The sequence below is a fragment of the Saccopteryx leptura genome, chromosome 2 (genome assembly GCF_036850995.1).
Source record: "Saccopteryx leptura isolate mSacLep1 chromosome 2, mSacLep1_pri_phased_curated, whole genome shotgun sequence".
Taxonomy (NCBI): Eukaryota; Metazoa; Chordata; class Mammalia; order Chiroptera; family Emballonuridae; genus Saccopteryx; species Saccopteryx leptura.
This window is the reverse complement of record NC_089504.1, coordinates 314,187,996-314,210,322: the sequence shown is the minus strand read 5'-3', so window position 1 is coordinate 314,210,322 and position 22,327 is coordinate 314,187,996. Positions and strand designations below refer to the sequence as shown.

At 45.0% G+C, this 22,327-nt stretch overlaps 1 protein-coding gene and 1 non-coding gene across 5 annotated transcripts in view; one reads left to right on the top strand and one right to left on the bottom strand.

Moving 5' to 3' along the window:
• Positions 1–2,421: 2,421 nt before the first annotated feature.
• Positions 2,422–2,538, bottom strand: LOC136396398 (U5 spliceosomal RNA). Its single transcript, XR_010749686.1, has one exon. It is a non-coding gene; the product is annotated as a U5 spliceosomal RNA (small nuclear RNA).
• An 864-nt stretch (positions 2,539–3,402) lies between these two features.
• HIPK2 (homeodomain interacting protein kinase 2) overlaps positions 3,403–22,327 on the top strand; it is a 175,098-nt gene continuing 156,173 nt past the window's right edge. For all 4 annotated transcript variants that reach the window (XM_066362851.1, XM_066362850.1, XM_066362848.1 and 1 more), the window contains exon 1: positions 3,403–3,817. In XM_066362851.1, coding sequence (XP_066218948.1) covers positions 3,799–3,817 — 19 coding nt within the window. In that variant the 5' untranslated portion in view covers positions 3,403–3,798. The remainder of the gene's footprint in view (positions 3,818–22,327) is intronic.

The following is a 22,327-nucleotide window of genomic DNA, read 5'->3' as shown; positions in this document are numbered from 1 at the left end:
GGGCCTTGCCGCAAGATGCTGCCAACCCAGTTGTGAGGACAGGGCACCTGTGTACAGGAGAGCCGGCCATCTAGGGTGAGGTATGCCATGACATAACAAAGTCTGTGTCACAGGCAGGAACTGCCCTGTGAGTAAGCCTAGAGGAAGAAGAGATAAAAATCAGTTGGATGGTCATGGCCATGGTGAGGTCATAATAATGACACTAACCACCTCTTATTGAACCTCTATTATCTGCCAGCACTCTATGCAGACCCTGTCTCTCATCTAAACCCAGCTCAGGGGCTGTATTGGGAGGACTATATCCAGTTACTGATATCAAGTTCCTAGTGTTGTGTTTGGCACAAGTGAGCATGCAATAAATGGCAGCTGTCATTCATTCAACAAATATTGGTGCAGTACCTACCATGTGCCAGGCAAGGTCAGCACAGTTTCTGCCCTGGTTGAGCTTATAGTGTAGAGATGCATTGTCCAATTATGGTAGCCACTAGCCACACATGGCTATTAAAATTAATTAAAATAGAAAAAAATTAATTGTAATGAAAAATGCGGTTCCTCAGTCACACTAATCACATTTCATGTGCTCAACAGCCATAGACTGTTACATTACCATCGTTGCGGGAAGTTCTATTATGTAGCATGGGAAAGGGAAAGAGAGATAATACCTTTATGGGAAAGGTTATGGACAAAAAAAAGGGGTTCTATGAAAAGTAACCTCACAGGGTGAGCTGATCATACATAAATCCCTAACTGAGCAGGTCATGGTGGGTAGTCACACCCCAGGCCTGTAACTTCTTTAGTGAAAGGTTTTAAGCCTGCTCCATCCATTGTTCTTGTGCATCTGGGTTAACACACCTTCGAGCTGCCAGAAGTAATTCCCATGGAAGGGGGTATTAACCCTCAAGAGAGCACATAATCTTGTTAACTGTTAACTATCCTGTAACCCGATTCCACCTGGCTTTCTCCCACCTCCGTGTAATCTTCCTTAGGTTCCCTTCTTAATTTCAAATGCATGAAAGAAACTATAAAGCTGTCATTCTCCAGAGTATTTGGAATCTTGCTCCCTAGCCCTTGTCTGCAGTTTGGCTCAAATAAACTCTTATACAAGGTTTGGACATTTCTTACATTGACAAGGTCATGATAGAGACTTATAGAGATGAGAAAAAAAGCATTATTATTATCATTACTATTCTCATTATTGAGATACAGAAACTGAAGGTCTGAGAAATTAAGCAATCTGATCAAATTCCCACAGCTACTAAGTGAAAGAGCTGGGATCTGAACCCAAGTCTGTCTTAATCTTCTGCTACCTCAGGCTGTTCTGTGGAGGAAATGAGTCAGGCACAGGCAGAATCTGGTTAAAGAGAGAAGCTGGAGAAGGTGCTGTCGGTGGGAAAGTAGCAGCCTGGGCAAAGACACAGAGGCACAGACGGGCAGAGCTGGCAGAGGACCACAGGTAAACCAGTCTGGCTGGAGAGGCCGAGACTTGCTGAACTCATGCACTTGGAATGGTAAGTCGGGGCCTGCCTGCCTTGATTAAGGGCCAAGGAGCAAGGAACTTCAGTCCTGCATGCAGGGGTTGAGTCCTTGTCAGATGTGAGCAGGAGATTGGCATGAGCAGAACTCTATGTTAGGAGTGTGGCAGTGCTTATCTGAGCTGGGCTGAGACCAGTTAGGGAGAACGGGGTGGGGGTGCAGTGTCGGGTAGAAAGGAAGGGATGAATGAATGATGGGAGGCAAAGAACACCAGAGGGGAAGCCAAGAGACGTGACCCTAAGATTTAATACTGTGCAATATTGGGCAATACACTTCCTTTCTCTGGGCCTCCTTTCTTCAATTTTAAAAGGGTAAGGCTGTCCCACATGACCTCCGAGCCTGTTTTAGCAATGGTATCTATGAATCTGCAAATGTCAATGATATTAGGCTAAGAGAGGCAGTAGGAAGTGTAGTACTGAATTTGGGGGCAAGGAAGATGGCGGAGTGAAAGGTCATCCTGACACAAAGAGGGAATCAAGTGCCACTTACAAAGTTAGGCTTGTCGTTTTTTGAGAGGTGGGCAGGGAGCTCATGGGGTATGGAGGCTGGGAAATGATAAGCAGTGGTGAGAGTATATAGTAATAGGTTTGTTTGGGGGAAAGTTTATACAGTGTTAGAGATCATTATTGACATCCCCAAACATAAAATTTAAATTTCTTTTTAAATCTATGACTTTCTGTACTAGGAAATACAATTTACGTCATAGTACAGGACTGTTGTCCAGCATGTATAACGGAAACAAAAGGTTTCTGAAACCCTCGTTACCCTTACTAAAAGCAATGGATCCTAATGTTTTCTATTCTGTTACAACGCATTTTTTAAAAGCTCATTGCCATCCTCCAAGTTTATTTAATGATTGCTTATTGTGTCACGACTCACAGTTTCAAAAGCCTTGTTAAAACAAGACTTCAAAAAATTGGATAAAGACTCAGACTAGTTTCATATCCACGGAAATCTTCAGTAAAAGGCAAACGATGTATACGCTTTGAAGAGAGACCGGAGTATAGAAGACTCTAGTACTAATCTGAAGGCTATGGGAGGGCGTGCTGTCAAAGAATCCAAAAGGGGGCTGCAGACGTGAACCTGGGGAGGCTCTGGGCTGGGGACAGTTTGCAGAAGGTATAGTTGAAGCCTTGATTGGAGTGTGGAGAAGAGCAGAGGCCTGGGAACGAGTGGGCGGGAAGCACCCGGGCAGGTGATGGAAGAGCCAGCCCCTAAGGACACTGTGGACGTGAGGGCGGCGTGGAAACCAGGTTCCCGCAGGAACTCAACAATCACCAGGTGCTGCATTTCTTAAACGTGCACGGAATGAATGACTTCTGCCTCTCTGACCTCATATGGATTGCAAACTCCTCCACTCACTCATCCTCCCTCCGAGGACGGCTCGCGCTCACTCCTTCACTCGTTCTTTCCGCACCTTCGTCAGGGAGTGCCAAGCAGGTGCGACGGAGGCAGACACTCTGCCAGGGGGCGCCCCTTTTCTCGTTTGCTCGCCCTCCCGCCCCAGCACGCTCGCACACGCGCGCAAACTTCTGGCTGCTCCCTTCGCGGACCGGCTCCCCTTCGCCAATCCGCACTGAACTGCGCGCACACCTTGCGCTCGGGAGCCGGCTACGCTCCATTTAATTGCGGCTCCCCGCGGCCCCGCCCCCTCCCCACCCCCTCCGGCCCCGCCCCCCCCGGCCCGGCCCGCTGCTCTGCCCTCCGCTCGGCCTTCCCCGCCTCGCATCCGTGCCATCGGCGCTCGATTGCGCGCGGACTCCGCTCTCCGCGGCTCGCGGCTCGCGGCTCGCTCGCGCCCGGCCGCCGCTCCCCGCCCCCCGGCCTCCGCCCCCCGCCCCTCCTCCCGGCTCCTCCCGCCCCTCCTCCGCCTCCCGTGCAACTTTTGCCGAAGCCCCCACACACAGCCATGCTGAGCTGAGCTCCGGCCGGGGACTGGCCGCGCGCTGCCCTCCCCGGCTCCCGCCCCACCGCGGACCCGCTTGGGGGCCGCGGCCGCTCGGCCCCTCGGCCTCCGCCGCTGCGCCCGCCCGGCCGCCCCGGAGACCCCCGCGCAGGGCCCGGGCCGCGGCGGCGGCGGCGGCGCCCGGCCCCCTCCCCCGGCGCCGGCCAAGTGAGGCGGTGATGCGGGCGCTGGCGGCCCCGGCTGCGCCGAGAGCGGAGACACAGGCTCAAGATGGCAGATTCCGACTGAGGCTGGGGGGGCCGAGCTCGCGCGCCGCGTTCCCTTCTCCGTTGCCATGAATCGCGGACACCCCGGCTCCGATGGCCCCCGTGTACGAAGGTAAGGGGAGCCCGGCCGCCGACCCCGCTCGCCCCGCGCCGCCGCGGCCCCCGCAGCTTTGTTCTGCCCGCGGCCCCTCGCCGGGCAGCCCCCGGTCCGCAGCCCCCGGGAGCCCGGCCTCCGGCGCCCCACCCCCGGGCTGCCACCGGCTCCCCCTCTCGCGCCCAGAAAACGACCGGGATCCGGAATTTCACAGGATCTTATTTCCAGCGTTGGTGGGGGGGGAGCGCGGAGTGTGTACGAGGGTGGGCTACTGCCCGAAGAAAAGAAATGGGGAGGGGACGCCTGGGAAAAGACCGATCCGTGACTGTGCTTTTTATTTATTTGTAATAAATAAAGGTGATGCGGAGGAAAGCTTTCCTCCACCCCCCGCTCCCCGAAGATTACCTTTGGGTGATCTTTCCACTCTCTCCACTCCCACCCCACGCTCCTTTATTCTCCGCGAGCCTCTGATTTCGGGGGGCAGTGGAATCGGAATGCGCGGGGCTAGGGGACGAGACAGGGTGGGGGGAGTCCTTGTCAGACCCGGGCAGAACAATGAAATAGACGAAAATCTCCCCGCATTAGCGTGTGTAAAAGGAAAATGTAGTTTAGGTTTTCAAGTCGGGGAGGCGGCCAAGACGGGGTTTTTTTCTTTTTCCTCGATCAGTCTGGGTAAACCCTGCGTGGTGCACCTTCACCTGGCGTTGGGTCCTTTTTTTCTTTTTCCGATTTGACTGTCTTTAAAGAAGGAAGACGACGCAGGGCAGAAGTGCTTCGTGTCCCCTGCACCCCCTCTCGTCTCCCGTTTTGCTTCAGTCCATTCTGTCAGCTTCCAGCCAGAAATCAAACCAGAAATCAACTAAGTTTTTTTACACTTCGGTGTGCTTTTGTTGTGCTGGTAGTAGGAGGAATTTTAAACCCAAGTGGGCCCGGGTTTTTGTGTTTTCTTTTTTTTTTTTCCCTCAGTCTTTTCATCGTGAAAATGTTTTTCTCATGAAATCATTGGAATAGCAGCCTTTACATACTTTTTAAGCGTCAGTCCATTTGGCTTTCTTTTGGTTTTGTTCAGATATTCTGTGGGGGAAATAGCAAATGAGAGGGGGGAAAGGGTTTCTGTGGAGCAGAGAGGAGGGGCGAGGAGAGGAGATTTTAATCCTTTTATAAACCCCAGAGAGCAGTGGTGGCCAATGAAACAGGGAACACATTAATAGTTTTATCTCTGTTGTAAGAAGCAGATTTAAAAAGAAAAAAATAAAAACTTATCTGAAAAGAAAATCTGTTATTAGTTCCAGGACTCGAAATGAATTAGGTTTCTGGGTGGAATAAAGTTACCAGCCAGGCCCTGGGATAACGAGGCTGTAAATAACCTATGGACTGTAAATATTTTTTTTCAGACTCTCTTGGAAACAAAGGGGCTGTTTAGAAGGCAACAGAGAGATGTTATTCCAGGGGCTTTCCTCTTTGATTCTGAAGAACACAAGGTCCATTTAACCATTCGACAAAACAAAACGAAATTTCTGATCACTCCACCACGCAGAACAGAGCGAGCCCATGGCTCCGTGAACATGCTAGGAGAACCCGTGTTGGGCACTCATTGTTCGTCCGTGTCTATGGGAGGGGGCTACAGTGAATGCTCCCACTGTATGGAGTGTTAAAATGAAACAATTTTCTCTTTATTAAGTACCTCCTTGAGACTCCCTCTGCTGGACACTCCGGGTGAGCATTAGAGAAGGAACTTGGCATTGAATTCAGAACTATAGTAACCGGCTGCTTTCCCTTTCACAGGGGCTGGGTATGTGGGTTGGGATGTATTTTGTCAACTTTATAGAAAGCCATCTTGGGCACTGCATTGTTCTCCTCCTGGTCCTTTCATTCTAAATCAGTGTGGAATGTAGGCCCGACCCCTGAGGCTAAGACTGGGCACTCCTGTTCTTACTACCTTGTTCCTTCAATGCTTTCCACCAGATAAAGGATGGTGGGCGTGCAGGGTGTTATGGTGTAAGAATAATTGGCGACCTCAAAGGTCTAAGGAGCAGGCACTTTTTATTTGCAAGCCTTCTCTCCCTGTCCCAGGTGATCTCCCTGGCCAGCCTCTTTGAACCCTGGGTTTCCCTCAGTCTTGTCTGTGTGCTCTCTTAATTATTCCTGTGCTTTGATCCTGCCGAGTTTCTCTGTGCATCTCTATAATTCTGTTCCTGCTCTTTCTCCTCTCCTCCCCTCCCCTTCACCAGTTCAGCATCACTGTTCAAGTCCAGGCCTGGGTCTTATCGAAAGAAACTATTGGTCATGCTCTAAAACAGACAGGTGGCCTCTATAATCAAGGATTGCATTGCTGGAGCCTCCGTTCACTTACTGCAAGATGTGCTTCTGAGGCTCCAGTGACCTCCTTTTCCCCTCCTTGGCGTTATCTGCCGGATTCAGTGTCCCTGATTTTTTTTACCATACCCCAATCAGGACACGTGGGCTCCCTGTGTGTGTCCTGAAGAAGCAGGGCTTTTCCTGTGGAATTCTCCAAGAAGAGTGATTTCTAATGGTTCTTTAGCTACCAAAAAAATCGAACCTGGGATTCTTCTCAGGAGACGAAGAATGACAGGTGAAGCATTTCGGCTGTAATCCTGGAGCTTACGCATCTCTTCAGATGGGGTGCGGTCACCCCAGGGGTACTGGGCAAAGGCCTGAATGCATATGTGGGGCATTCTGAACTGGCAGATAGCTAAAGAGAGATGCTGTTCTCCAAACAGGGTATGTCTGATAATGTGAATTACTGGGTGGCAAAGTGTAATCAGTCTTCCACAATTTGCTTCTAAGGGTAGGTTTATAAATAGCACATTAGTTTTCAGTGGCTTGGTACTGATTAAGTTCGACTTCTTTAAAAAGGTTTATTTTCTTTAGAAGGTGAAACATTTGCCTCACAATTGTTGGTTACTCCACCAGCTTGCTGAGCCAGGCTTTTTTCGATATGTCGTGCAAAGGGCAACTGCAAAGGTCTATGTTGCCACAGGTTCTAAAGTTGAGGGTCCTAAACTCACAGTGAATTATGTTCTGTACCTGAGCTGAGCCATGTCGATGAGCATTGGTTTACCCAGTCAGACTACCCGCTCCCCCCCAAATGCTGAATTTGATCATCAGATGAGCCTGAACACACCCCCCTGAGATGCCTCCTACCAAGAAATTGGATTCTGAATCATCCTACATTAAAATGATCTGATGACACATGTTCTAAAATATCTTGTGTTTGTGTTTTATGTTTTTGAAATGAGTAAGTATAAATATTGTTTTCATTGCCCTCAGCTCAGGATAGTGTGGTGCAATACTTGAATCCGAGGAATGAGTCTAGCTGTGTGATTCTGGGCATGTTACTAAACTTCTCCCAGTTAGAAACAAGTGTGTGTACAGTGCCCGGCTAGTAGGCATTTTCTCAGTGCGTGTTATACCCCTCTGTCTTTTGAGCTGTTTACAGACATGACAACTCCAGAGAAAGAATAACCCATAAATAGTTTAGAAAAACCAAGAATAGCGACATTTTTTTAAACATTTTTTTTAATTTATTCATTTTAGAGAAGAGAGAGAGAGAAAGAAAAGGGGGAGGGAGCGGGAAGCATCAACTCCCATACATGCCTTGACCAGACAAGTGCAGGGTTTCGAACTGGTGACCTCAGCATTCCGGGTCGACGCTTTATCCACTGCACCACCACAGGTCAGGCCAATAGCGACATTTTCAATATTAATCTCCTGCCATTCCTTTTCCAGTTTGGGCACCCAGCAACAATAAACCCCCTCTGGCCACAGAAGGAAGAGCCTTTTCTGATCCCCCTCTGTGACCTTTCCTGACCCTGGGTTCCCACTGAGCTGCCGCTGATGGCAGGTAGAGAATTTCTTATCTGCAGTGGCACATTCTGGGCCACTTTTAAAAGATGAGGAAACACACTGTCAGAACAGAGTTTCAGAGGCTGCAGCTATGCCTTTGGGAAAGTGTCCCAAAGTCTGAAAGATACAACCTTTGCCCTTAATCAGGATCCGTTCCTAACCCGGGCTGGCGGCGGGCAGGGAAAGGAGGTTGGCTCACTCCGCAGATGGGAGGCCCCCGCCCACCCACCAGCCAGCACTGCCCCGCTCCTCCCGCACTCACACATCATTCTCCTACTAAAGAAATGTGGTGCTTTATGTAAGTTACAGCTGCCCATAGTGTTCGTGTTCTGTTTCGTCTGTTTTTTCCACTTCTCTCTTCCTCTCATAAAGGTCAGTCTTGGGGCACCACCTTTGAGGTTCAGGTGGAACTGAGCAGGGTAGATCAAGAGGGTATATGATATGTGAACATTTCGTATTCTCTGAACACCCAATTTGCTACTGCTTTCTGGTAGTCTTAGGACGACGATTCAAATACTTACAGATTGCTGTCAAAGACAGGATTCAGATTAATGCCACCAGACTTTGTAGAACCACTACAGAGCGTGAGCTTAAAAGGCCCATACTTGTAATAGTCCATTTGGTATGTCAATACCGTATTGGAGCCCTGGCCGGTTGGCTCAGTGGTAGAGCGTCAGCCTGGCATTGAGGAGTCCCGGGTTTGATTCCCGGCCAGGGCACACAGGAGAAGCGCCCATCTGCTTCTCCACCCTTCCCCCTCTCCTTCCTCTCTGTCTCTCTCTTCCCCTCCCACAGCTAGGGCTCCATTGGAGCAAAGTTGGCTCAACACCCCAGATGGGCAGAGCATCGCCCCCTGGTGGGCATGCTGGTGGATCCGGTCAGGCGCATGCGGGAGTCTGACTGCCTCCCCGTTTCCAACTTCAGAAAAATACAAAAAAAAACCAACAAAAAAACAAACAAACAAACAAAAAACCCTATTGGAGGGGGAAAAAAAGGAAAAGAGAATTGAAAACCTGGAAGGTCTTTATTTTTCCTCTAAAAGAAACTGACATGCCTGAAGTTCATAGAGGTGATTGTGACTTAGACCCCACTTAGTTTGTGCTGTACTCTCTACCACATTAACTCACTTGTCCTCCTAACAGACCCACGAGGTAGGCGCTGCCATCCTGCTTGACAGACAGGGCACTGCTTTAATGTACTCATTTAACAAACATTTACGGAGGGTCCCTGTCCTCAAGGAGTCCAGAGAGCATGGCAGGTGAGTCAAAGCTAACTATGGGCTCACCAGCCCATGGTCAAACTCAAGATGGAATGCTTTCTCACGTGTATGTGTGTGCTCCAGCTCTTAATTCTCACCTGCTAATGTTTCCTAAGGTGTCAAGGGAAGACCCCATTTCCCTGTTTTCTCTTGAAATAGTTTATTTGGAATTAAAAAAGTATCTCTGAATGTAGAAAATATCTCCGACAAATTTCTTTAGAAACTATCACTTCTAATTTGCAAAACATTTCATCATCTTTCATTGCTTAACATTTTATATCCTTATAAATACAGATATATTTCTAACGTGCACATGCCACTTGGAGACTTTTAATTTGTGGTATTTGGCATCCCAGATTCTATTGTGAATGGATCCTTGCATCCTAAGCAGCTGTTGGAGGATTAATATCTGGCTTTGCTGCCTGGCTGAGAGCTTGTGTTCAGGTAGTTTTGTGGTACTTATTGGAGGTGCTATAGATTGGGTGGTCACTCAGCAGATGACTCGAGGAAGAGATTTGAGGAAGAAGAAAGCCCACGTCTGTCTTTAGGGAGCAGGGAGCCCAGAGCATGAGAGGATCCTGGGAGAATGTCGTTCACTCTCCTGCCTTTGGGAAGGTGAATGTTTGTGACTTGAAATTATCAGTTCATCGGAAATTATTTTTCCCCAGGAAAAAGCCACTCTAGGAACACCTTCAGTGACCAGTTCCAGAGTTCTGTTAACCTGTCAAGAAATTCTTGGCCTGAAATCTTGCCTGCTGTTGTTCAAACCTGTTCTCCTTTACTTCAGTTCCTTTCTCTAACACCTTTCAGATACTTGAGGATAACTGGGTCTCTCTAGCTTTGTCCTCACAGAGCCTGATTTTGTGTCCTCTTCCTCCTCTGAACTCTCTCTGGTTTCTCCACATTAAGAACAAATGGTGGTGATCAAAACTGAATACAGTTCTTCAATAATAATGGTCTCATTAGTGCAGCATATACAAGAAAACTGACTTCAGGGTTCTTGCATCATGGTGAACCCCTGGAGGGCAAGAACCAAATCTGGTTCATCTTTGTTTATCCCATGGCAGGTGTGCAGCTCCTTAAACCTAGTAGGTGCTTCATAAATGTTTGCTCAGTTGACTCTTCCTTTAATGTAGTATCTAGGTAATAATTGACATTCTACCAGTCCTGGACTGGTGACGCATGCTCTATCCTGAGTATTTTTCTTGTCCTCATGTCTAAGCATCCCATCACCCCAACAATGCCATCTTTTGCTTGCTCTTCAAATCTAGGCTTCTTCACTTTGAAGTTCACCCATCTGTTTCTGGCTCTTTGAGAGGCTTCATTTCTTCTTGCAGGTCTGACAAACAACGCAGAGGACATAAGTATAAGAAAGTTGAACTCTTCTTGCAAGAGGAGAGAGCACACAGAAGAGTCTGGATGATTCAGTGTAAGATCAGTTCATCCAGACTTAGGCAGGACAGTTTGTCAAAGTCTTTACAGATTCTGAGTCAGCTAAAGCCATACCTGTTTTACCAGGTTCTCTGGCGCAAGTAAGCAAGGTGTCCTTAGAGTGGTTACTGCAAGTCAGACTTGCAGTGGGAGTTTCTCCCTCTCTCTCCCTTTGGTCCAAAGCCAATGGAAAAGGCAAAAAGACATGATGAACAAAGCCATTCAACTTGTGATTCCCTGATGGATGACTTTGCCATTAGAAAGAAAGCTAATATAATGTAGTTGCCAATTAAAAGAAAAAGGGGGAGCAAGCCTTTGAAACAGCAAAATAATTTTGTGGTTTTACAGCCACTTATTTCTAAACATGGCATTGAACAGATTTGTAGTTTTTCTGAAAGTGGTCTGTTTTAGCAATTCTTGCCTAACTCCTTTTGCTCTAGTAGGTTCTGATTTATTCAATGCCACTGTGTTTACGCAGAATTAAGATTGATTCACTCCTGCGTGTGCTAACGCTGTAAACTTTATAAAACCTTTGTTGTCACAACACGAATGCAGTCTGATATAGGAGTGGACAAGGGCGTTCTCCCCTGTCCAGCCTCTGTGAGCGATCGCTGCAGAACCCGCCCCAGCACTGGGTAGGAGAAGCACTTCGGGTTCACGCAGTTACAGATGGCATCCTGATCAAATAAGGCTTGTTCCTGCAATTTTACCATTTTCCTCCCTATCAATCAATATTACCTCATTGATTCAGCCTATGGAATTGTTACAGTACGAAATGATTTTCCCAAGGGCTTGTGAGAGAAGGGATCCTTCATGCCACTTCTGCAAAGAACTTCTCGTTATGTAGCATTGAAAAAGCACCTGTCCGTGGTATGTGGCCCTGGAATCCTGTCGAAGGTCACATGGTAAGGGAATTTGGAAAACTCTGGCTGATTGCTGGTTGTGGAAGTGTGTTCTTTTTCTTTTTTTTTTTTTTAGACAAAAGTCAGCCTATAAATTCTTGAAATTATGCAGAAAAGCAGTAAGTTACAGCCTCCTGAGTTCTGTGTAATTGCACCTACTCAGGAGAATCTAGGCTGATCGCATGAGCTTTTGTAGGACAGTACAATTCAGGGGGACTCGAAACAGGTGAGGAGAGGTGAGACAGAGAGAGTGCACGCACATGCACACGCACACACATGCGTGTTTGGTTTTACCCCGATCCACTTACATTCCCAGCTCCAGCGAGTATGATTACTATTAGTCATTAAGCATGACCCACACCATCAGGAAGAGATTAATCGATATTCATTAGGTTCTGTGAACTGAGACTGGGAGGTTCTCTAATGTATTAGAGAAATGCGTCCATTAGAAAATGGCTAAAATAAAGAAACTTTCATTTGATTATACCATGACTTACTACAAAACAAAACAAAAAAATGGATTCAAGGCTGCTTAAAGGGTTACGTTTCTGTAAGAAAGGGAGTTCATTTATGTAGCTCAGTTTTGCGGAGCAGCAAATTTTCTAAGGAGGTCGGATAAATGAGGTTTTCCTGTACGAAGAGACCACAGGAACAGTCAGAGCTTTTGTTCTGGCTTAACAAGGTGCATACGCAGAGTGCATAATGGCATTCATTTGCGAAGTAATCCTTGCTTGGCTGGAGTGGTAAGTGCAGAGTAGACCAGATGAGAACAGTGAGTGTTGGGATCAGTTGTTGAAAGCTTTAAAGGGGTTCCAATTCAAGGGACATTTTATGGCGTAGAGGGGACTAATAGGATCAAAATGATGCTTGAACAAGGTGATTTTTTCCTGGCCAGGATGTAATAGAAGAAACGAGGTGGCCAGAGGCGAACCATGTTGGGGGGCTGTGCGGAGTGGCCACGGCACTGGTCTGTTGTTGGGGTCACACAGGAAGGAGGGTATGCGCAGAGCATTCATCAGCATGGTGACCCAGGGGTTCACTAAGTATTTGTTCCTTTTCATTCTCCTCCCACCGCTTGTGACGGTGATGTAAGGTCAGGAAAGCTTGCTGGTGTTAGCAGTACATGATACTTGTTCTGCAGAGTTGGTAGGCTTTCCCCCCAGACCTGTAAGAGGCTACTGGGTTGTGGTTCACCTGGGTCCCCTTGCAGCCCATAGTGTCTCATTGACCCCATCCTGAGGGAGGATGTCTCTTTTTCCCCAGGAAAGCGAGACCATAAACCCTCAGCGTGAGTGTTTTAAAGAGTCTTTTGTTAGGAAGTTACTCCTTATGTTTCCCTGAGAAAGTTCACAGCTTGTCACTATGGGCTGCTTATTAACAAATACAAAAAAAGTTACAGAAGAGAAACCAGTACAGTCGTGATGAGTTTTGCAGAACCTCAGAGCCCTTTGCAGTCATTAAGTGGCTTCCCAAGGTGCATTTTAGAGTCATTTTGTCCCCTATGGATATGACCAAAATTTGAGACCCGTCCTGTTTTCAGGCATGACATTCTGACCCCAGATTAGACCCTATTTGGAGCTCTGTCCAGAACAGTCACCCAGATAAGTATAGGAACACAGACTGACACAGCCAAGGGAGGGGCCTGCCTTGTCGTTTGTGAGTCCTGGAACAACAGCGCAAAACAAAGCTCCCAACCTGTGACACACCAGTTCTTTCTACCCCTGGTTTGTGTATCCAATCTATGACTACCCCCACCTACCCGTGGGCCAAGGGGTGCCCCTTGGGTGCAGCCACAGGCCCTGGGGAAGGCCCTGGTGATGCCTTTTGGATAGGGATTCCGGGGGCCCAGAGCATTGTCTGGGAGTGGGCACACCTCATGACTCTGGGGACTTCTCTCCCCTCGGGGAAGGGTGGGACTGGCGTCCACACTCGGGGCCCCTGCTGCCCTGCTCTAAGGGCAGTGCTGGAAAGGGGACTTCTTGCTGTAAACCTTGGGCAACAAAGGCGACTTGAAATGCTTCCTGTTAATACAAGTCCTGGCTGGTGATTGCTTCACTGGGTCCTCTGCGCCCCTCTGCTTTTTCCCAACTCAGCCCTGATCTTGTACGTGCAGTTGCTCCATAAAGCGGGGCTGATGAAACTGCCCGTATCCTGCTGCCTGCTCGGCAGGCAGGTGCAGACACCATTGATGTTCCTCTCACACGAAACTTCACGCGGAGGAGTGGCTCTCCGCTTTGGTGATCATCAGTCACCTGGAGGGCTTGTTAAAACAGGCCAGCCGGCCGGCCGCCTTCAGAGTTTCTGTTTCATAGGTCGGCTCGACAATTTGCATTTCTCATTGAGAACCCCAGTTCTAGAGGAAGGCATTCCAAATGAAAAACCAGTCAATGTTGAAAATCAGCTGGTAGTTGTCTTGATTAAAAATTTCCTCGTTTGTGGGAGAGTCAGGGACCGGGCATCAGCATGATTTGCAGCTCTACTGCCTTGTGTGGTCTTGACTCCTCGAAGCTGAAGGACATTGTACAGCCCCAGCCGCCACCTTGCTGCCTGTGGCTCAGGAGAGGCGCGGCCCCATCCTGTGCAGGGCCCGCTGGGGAAGGCAGGGACTGCTGCTTCTTCCAGAGCCAGGCTCCAGTTCATCTGCCTGGCCCTGGGGTCCTGGAATAGAACCGGCAGATAGCACACTCACAATAATAACATGTTATTAAGTAACATAAAGAGCTCTGATTTTCTCTCATTTACAGAAGAGGAAATTGAGGCTTGGCAATATTAAATTACATGTCCAAGGTCTTCATAAGCAGAAACTGGCAGAGCCAGGGCTTGAACCCCACCTGCTACCAAAGCATTGTGTTGCTCCTGTCCTGGCAGGCTGCCCTGCCCCTCACAGGTGAGTGAGATTAGTGTGTGCAGTGTACAACATGGAGGTACATGATTGGGATCCTTCTTGGAGAAGCTGCGGTGGGGACTGATGAGGCTAGAGTATGAGTGTCACACACACTCATGTCCCCGAGGCTCTGCTGCCCCACGGGCCTCCTTGTCATCAAACAGGATCACGGGACAGTGAGTGCATGGTACTTGGTCCAGTGGTTGTCACATAGGAGGGGCTCAGTGAGAGGCAGCCGAGCCACCAACCCCTACTGCGCAGCAAAACAGAAAATATCTGAGCATAATCTTACTGAGACTGCTAAGAAAAAAACACACAAAAAGATGGTAACAACTAATTCTTACCGAGCCCTGGCTGTTGCCAATTCTGTTCTGACAGTTCATACGTTCAGTCCGTTGACGGCTGCGGTGATGCTGTGAAGTGGGTTTTGCCGCAGCTGTGTTTTGCAGACTCAGGAAAGGTTCACCACTCTGAAGTGTCAGAGCTGACACTGACCCCAGGCAGCCTGGATCCGGAGCTTGGGCCCCTGACCACTGGACTGCAGCCACAAGGAGGACGTTCCCAAACCCTGCTAGCTAAGGGGGGGAAATCTGTAAATACGTTCTTCTCCAAATGGAAAGTGTTCATTGTTTCAAGTAAAATCTGAATAAATGTTTGAAAATTTGAGAAACTGGTTGATCTCCCTTGGTCTTCTTGAAAGATAAGCAGGTGGGCGTGGAATAGCGAGGTCTGAATGATGAAGTGTAGAGAAGGCTAGCTATGTGCCACGTGTGCAGACACACCATGCAGCTTCTTCCCATTGGGCACAATGGGACAGACCCCTCATTAGGGCAGAATGGGTGAGCAGACTCAGGCCCTGTTGTCTATGAATGTAATGGTGATGAAGGCGGTACCACAGAGCCGTGGGGAGAGGAAACTTGATTGACAAATAGGAAAGGAAGGGGGCCATGTGATAGCAGTTTGAAAAATCTCAATGGGTATTGTCACATCACATCATTATACCGGCATAAATGCTACGTGATTAAAATGTTAAATTTAACGGAAGTCTGTCAAGCACATTCACCATTCCCGGGACTGTCCTAGGTACCAGGTGTATAGCAGTGAACAAAACAGACAAAACCTCTACCCTGAAACAGTGTGTATGTTAGCAAATAAAGGTAAATAACCCTTTTCTTTAAAAAAGGCTTGAAATAAATAGAGGTGGATCTTTATTAAGTGTATAGAGGGGTTGAAATTTCTAAGCTTAGGATTTTTAGAAGAAATCACAGAGAAAAAAGATACTTTTTTTCAGTGTAACATTTTCCAAATGTTAAGGCTATTTCTGGTTTTACTCTCATGAATAATTTCTCTGTGGTATTCCATGTAGCATTCAGAGGTGTCTGAATTTTAGGATAGGTTCCCCAAAGTATAATCACTGGGTCAAGGATAGGAACATCTATCGGATTCTGTCTATATAAAACCAGATTATATTCTTCTCCAAAGTATTCTTCTGTTAAACAGATCAAACCACCTAGAAAGAGATTTAAAGCTACCCACCTGTTCATTCAAGAAGGTGCTGAGTTCCTAATTGTTCTCAGGAGCAGGCTCACCCCTCTTGGAGGACATGTGATTTTTCAAGGGCTTTTAACCCCATCTCTATGTCTCAGTGACTCCCAAAGTTACATCTTTACCTAGACTTCTTTTCTGAGCTCCAGCCTTAAAGCCAACAGTTAAAAGTACGTTTTAGCAAATCAGTGAATTCACACAGAATCCGTGAATAAGGAAGGTCACCTGTATATGGTGAACCCATCCATTTCTTGACGCCATCTCCTGGTCCAGTGGTTGGCAAACCCATTCTATAAAGGGACAGACAGCAGTTATTTTAGGCTCTGTGGGCCAGATGGACTGTATTGCGGTTGTGAAAGCAGCTCTAGATAATATATGAATGAGTAGGCAGGGCTGTGTAGTAAAACTTTATTTACAAAAACAGACTTTGGGCTGGGTTGGCCCCCGGGCTGCAGTTTGGACCCTTGTAGCCCAGTCTAAGCCCAACATAGGTCTCATTTGACTGCCCTGACCTATTACCCACATTCATTCTTGATTGAGCCTTGAGCCTCTTTCCATGGTGGTGTTAAGTGTAGATTAGATCTCATCACTCCTACTTAGATGTCCATCTGTTTCCCATCACACTTCGAATAAAATCCAAAATCCTGACGATGGTGGCTACAGCACAGCTCCTGCTTACTTCCCCAATGTCATTGTGGGCCAGCCCTCCCCTCTTTGCTCCATCCCGGCCTCTTCCAGGTCCATGACTGTCCAGCAGTCTTCCTGCCCAGCTAACTGCTACTCACTCGGTTGTCATAACTGAAATGTCACTTTCTCGCACATAAGCTAGACATCCCTCTTCTGATCCCAGGACACCGTTCTTTTCCTTCAACACTTAAGAGTTTTGAGATACCATTTATTAAGGTGCATTTGTTTTCCACATGCCATCCCCCCCGCAGACTGCCAGCTCCGTGAAGATGGAAACGTTGTCTGTGTTTTCCTGCTGACTTCAGACAAGCTGAGTGAGCTAATGTTTGTACAGTGTAGTTTCGTTTATACAGATGTTTGCATGCAGTTACAATAGACCCAAAAAAGTCACCCATTTAGAGCATACAGTGTATCTTCTAAAACTGAGTGATGATTAAAAAGAAGAGTCATCCCAACAAGTGAGTTTGTAAATGAGCACGAACGTGTGTCCTAATTATCAGAGGGTGACTCTGCCAACAGCTCTATGTAAATAGTTCAGTGCTCTCTCCCTGGGACTCAAATGCTGTATTCAAGCCTGTTAGTCCCCCTTTTCTGCAGACTGTTTGAACTTTGCTGGTACTGTTTTCACACAGGGAAGTGGGGTGTAATGTGCGTGGGGAGGCATTCTGGCACCACTTTTAAAAATTGGCTTCAATTTCTTCTCTCAAACTGTCACCTCATCTTTCTGAGACCCTCACTAGTACTATATTAGTTTTTTCCTATAGCATTGCCATAGTCTAGGGATAAATCTTTGGCAAAATTATTTTAGCACTTAAGTTCCAAATTAGAGATTGTCCCCAAGTTATTCCAAGGACCCTGCGTGTTATAGAGGGACAGACCACTTAGCGTATGTTAGAAAGATAATACACCGTTTCTCAGGTGGCCTTGTATACATGAGCAGTAGTGAAATTTAAAGCCTTATTTAACTTCTTTTTTATTTGTATTTATTTTTGAAATTTTTATTTATTGATTTTAGAGAGAGAGGAAGGGAGAGAGAAGAAGAAACATCAATTTGTTGTTCCACTTATTTATGCATTCATTAATTGATTCTTGTATGTGACCTTACCAGGGATTGAACCCACAACTTTGGTGTATCAGGATGATGCTCTAACTGACTGAGCTACCCAGCCAGGGCTAACTTTTTTTTTTGTCATATTGTAGAGACACCACTTGTACATTATAAAAAGTTGGAAAATAAAGGCAAGCAAAATGCACACACACACACACACACACACACACACACACACTCCTTTCTTCTCTCCAGAAATGACCAGTTCTATCTCTTTTCTATATGTACAAATACCCAAATACCTTTTCTTTTTTACCCAGATGATGTTACTGTTTTGCAATCCGCTATTTTCAATCAACAATTTTCAACCTTGCACGTAACCAGTGTTTATCTCATTCCTTGTCAGATTTCCAAAATTGGCCCCCGAATGTCCTTTGAAGCCAGTTTGTAGACATGGGTGTCTAATCGAGGACCATGCAGGACATCTGGCTGTAACTTCCTTTTCATTTCTCAGCCTGGCACAGTCTCAATGAAGAAATGGTCCCTTTGCCTGTAGAAGCTCTTCCCTTCTACATGCGTGAGGTCGCTCCCTTCGGGTGGCATCAGCTTCATGACCCATCTTCTATACTTCCTGTATCTAAAGGCTTGATGATTCAAGTTCATCACTTCTGGCTAGAATATTCCAGCGGGGATTTTGTGCACTTCACTTACCTCCCGGTGACTCGTGCTTAGTGAAGCTCAAACTGACCCCCGGCAGCCTGAACCCTCCATTGTTGAGACCAAGAAGTGATCTGTGTGGTGTAACTTTGGCAAGTAGACCATTTTCCGAAATGTGTTTGCATCAAATGTTAATTCTTGCCTGAATGCGTATGTTCATCAGGTTTTGGAAAATGTTTCTCTATTTCCTTCATTTCTTGTCTAAAGTAGAGCTTCCCCTCATCTCCTGGGACTGTCTGGTTGCCCTGAAATAATAGTTCTTACTGGAAAGGCAGGGTCTTTGCTCATACTCTCCCTTTAATCATTAATTTTCAAAGTAAGGAATTGTGTAATAGCATTTTCAATAGTGAGAAATTATTATTTTTTTCTTTTTTTCATTATATACTCATGGATTTCTTTTTTATTATTGATTTGGTATGTTTTAATCATTGATCTTTTTGTTGCAAGTTCAGGCAGTGAGACCCCTGCCCCTTCAGCTAGCTGCAGTGACCTTTTGACAGGACCTCCCTTTTCTTGAAAACCTTTGTCACTAAATGGCACAAGATCCCACAGGCTGCCCTGGACTTTTCAATGGTGTTAGACAGTGGTGTTAGAGACCACAATTTCTAAGTAGGGGTGGTTATTGCAACAGAAGTGACTTGTTTTTTAAGAATTTCAGGGAACAAAGCTAAAAAATATATATTGTTGCAAATTAAAGAGTTCAGAATGACATGTTCAACTTGGTTTTATTTTTTTTATTTTTTTATTTTTTTATTTTTTATTTATTCATTTTTAGAGAGGAGAGAGAGAGAGACAGAGAGGGAAAGAGAAGAGAGAGAGAAGGGGGAGGAGCTGGAAGCATCAACTCCCATATGTGCCTTGACCAGGCAAGCCCAGGGTTTCGAACTGGCGACCTCAGCATTTCCAGGTCAACGCTTTATCCACTGCGCCACCACAGGTCAGGCTCAACTTGGTTTTAATTATCTGATGCTTCACTCACTTTCCTCATTTTATCACGAAACTCCTTCTCTACTACAGAAAACCTTGATTTCTTCTTTCACCTTTAAATGTAAGAATAAAGTTTCAAAATACAAATATTTATATGAGAAATATTGAAACTATCGAGAAAGTTTAACACCTCTGCTATTTTTGTCTTTTCCCTAGAATGCATTTAGCTAAGGATGTGTAGTTAAAAACCTTGTTCTTAAGTCTCCGAAAATGAATTCTTCCTCAGAGAGACTATATCAACAGTTTGACATATGGTTAGGTTCATATCTTTCAGTTTCTTTGTAGTCTGTTTTTTAATTAAGTATTTTGGAAATAGGTAATGTATTTACATAACTGAAAGGCCAAAACAATATTGATATTAGATCTAGATGACAGGTATATAGGAGTTTGTTATCTACATTTATGTTTGAAGTTAAAATAATTAAATTTAAACTGTATAGAAAGGTATCCACAATGAAGTCTTACTTTTTTTTTACTTCATTCCGTCCAGTGTAATTATTGTTATTAGTGCCTTTCATTTTGCAGATTCAAAGTGTGTGTGTTTGTACTCTTATTTAATTATACAAAAGGTGGCGTACATACCATATGTGTTGTTTTACATCTGAACTTTTCCCCCTTAACAATATGCTCTGAAACTCTCCCCATATTAGTTCGTAGAGATTATCTTCAGTCTTTTTTATGGCCACAAAGTACTCCATTTTGTTGATATGCCGTAATTATAAAACATTAACATATTCCTGGATTGTATCCAGTTCTCTGCTATTTACAAACCATCTGTGATAGATAACCTTATATACAAGTCATTTCCTACTCATGATGGTGCATCTCTGTGATAGAGTCTTATAAAGTGGGATTGTATGGTCAAAGGGTAAGTACTTCAGTAATTTCTGAAAGATTTTGACAAATTCTTCCTTTTAGGATTTGTGCCATATGTTCTCATACAAGCAGTATATGAACATGCTTGTTTCCCAAGAGAATCGCCTGCAGAATCTGTTGTAAAACTTCTGGATTTTTGTTGGTAGGTGAGAAATGGTCTTTTGAAGTACTGTTTGATTTAGTTTTAATTTATATTTGTTTTGTTATAAGGGAGGCTGAACATCTTTTCATTTGTTTAAATGTAATTTTATATTTATTTTTATGTGAGCTGTGTTTTCAACTTGACACATTTTGGTCTTTTTCTTTATTTCTAAGTGTTCTTACTATATTGTCTGAGACACGAGTTGCAAGTATTTTTTCCCAGTTGGTCATATATGTTTTGATTCACTTATGGTAGTATCTTTTGCCCTTCAAAAGTCTATTTAATTTTAAGTTAATCCACTTTATGATTTTGTTTATGGCTTCTTTATGTTGAGTCAGAGTTAGAAAGACATTTCATCTATTTCAAGGTTTTTAAGTTCCTTCTGGTACTTTGTAATTTCATGTTTTCCATTTACGTCTTGGTTCCTTTGGTGTTCATACTAGGGTATGTTCTGAGGTTTGCAGCCAAACTTTTGTATTTCCAATACTCAATTGTTCCAACACCATTTATGAAAAAAAGTTAGTATTTTTTTCCCATGGGAATTTATATTAAATTCCTCTAGGCTTAGGGGTCTATTTCTGGGCTCTCTCTATTTTTCCATTGCTTGGTCTATTATTTATTTATTGATTTATTTACTTATTTAGTTTTACAGAGACAGAGAGAGAGTCAGAGAGAGGGATAGACAGGGACAGACAGACAGGAACGGAGAGATGAGAAGCATCAATCATTAGTTTTTCGTTGCGCATTGCGACACCTTAGTTGTTCATTGATTGCCTTCTCATATATGCCTTGACTGTGGGGGTACAGCAGACTGAGTAACCCCCTGCTCGAGCCAGCGACCTTGGGTCCAAGCTGGTGAGCTTTGCTCAAACCAGATGAGCCCGCGCTCAAGCTGGTGACCTCAGGGTCTCGAACCTCAGTCCTCCGCATCCCAGTCCGATGCTCTATCCACTGTGCCACTGCCTGGTCAGGCAGTCTATTATTTGTTATTGATGTGTGTATCTAAAAGGACTAGTTCTCCTTTATTGTTTTTCCTTTTCTGAGTTTTCCTGGCTGTTATCTGTATTTGTTTTTCTATATAAACTTCAGAATCAATGCATCTTGATTTCAGAGAAAAATCTATTGGTATTTCCATTGGGATCACATTTAATATATAAATTGCTTAGGGGGAACTAAAATCTTTATTTCCATGTGTTCTTTTCTGGTATGCTTTAAAGTTTTCTGTATATATAATAGTATATATATATATAGTATATATATAAATATATATATATCTAATAGTAGATATATATATATAAGAATATATATCTGAAGTTTATGCCTATAAATAAAGTCTTTCATTGTCTTCCATTGGTTGTTGTTTGTATATATGAAGACTGTTTGTATATATGAATACATATGTATTTTTTAACAGCTTTATTGAGATATCATTCACCCACTGCAAGTCTACAGTTCAGTGGTTTATAGGAGCTTCACAGAATTAGGCAGTCATCACCACTGTCTAATTTTATAACATTTCAGCACCCCAAAAAGAAACCTTGTACCCATTACTAGTCATTACCCATTACCACCCTCCCTGCCATCCCTAGAAACCACTACTTTCTTCTATTCTGGAATTGCATGTCATTGGAATCATATAAACCACGACCCTTTGCATCTGGCTTCTTTCACTCAGCACAGTGTTTCCAAGGTTCATCTGTGAGCACGTGTCTTTTTTTTTATCGTAGCCGTACTCATGGGTGTGAAGTGGTATCCCTCTGTGCTTTTGATTCATTCATTTCTCTGTGCATTTAATTGCCTTTTGCTACCTACTCTAGTAAGATTTCATGAGGGCAGGAAATGGGGTTTTGATTCTAAATGCCCAGTGCCTACTACAGTACCTGGGAAATATTTGGTATTCAGTAACTGCTTAGTGAATGACTGGTTAGATATATTATACATAGTTCTAGGTCACCTCTACTTTTTAAAGTTAAAGTGTGATTTAGCACATATGAATTAATTTTTATTTTCCCCTAGGCAAAACATAATTACAAAGTGGCTCCCCCCACCCCCAGGAAATTCATGTGTGTATCCAACAACGCCATAAAAACAATTTCATGTGATTAACAGAGTTTGTGATGCTTAGCATTACTTTTTCTTACATTAGAATGAATGACAGTTGCCAGTACATTTGTCTAGGAGGCT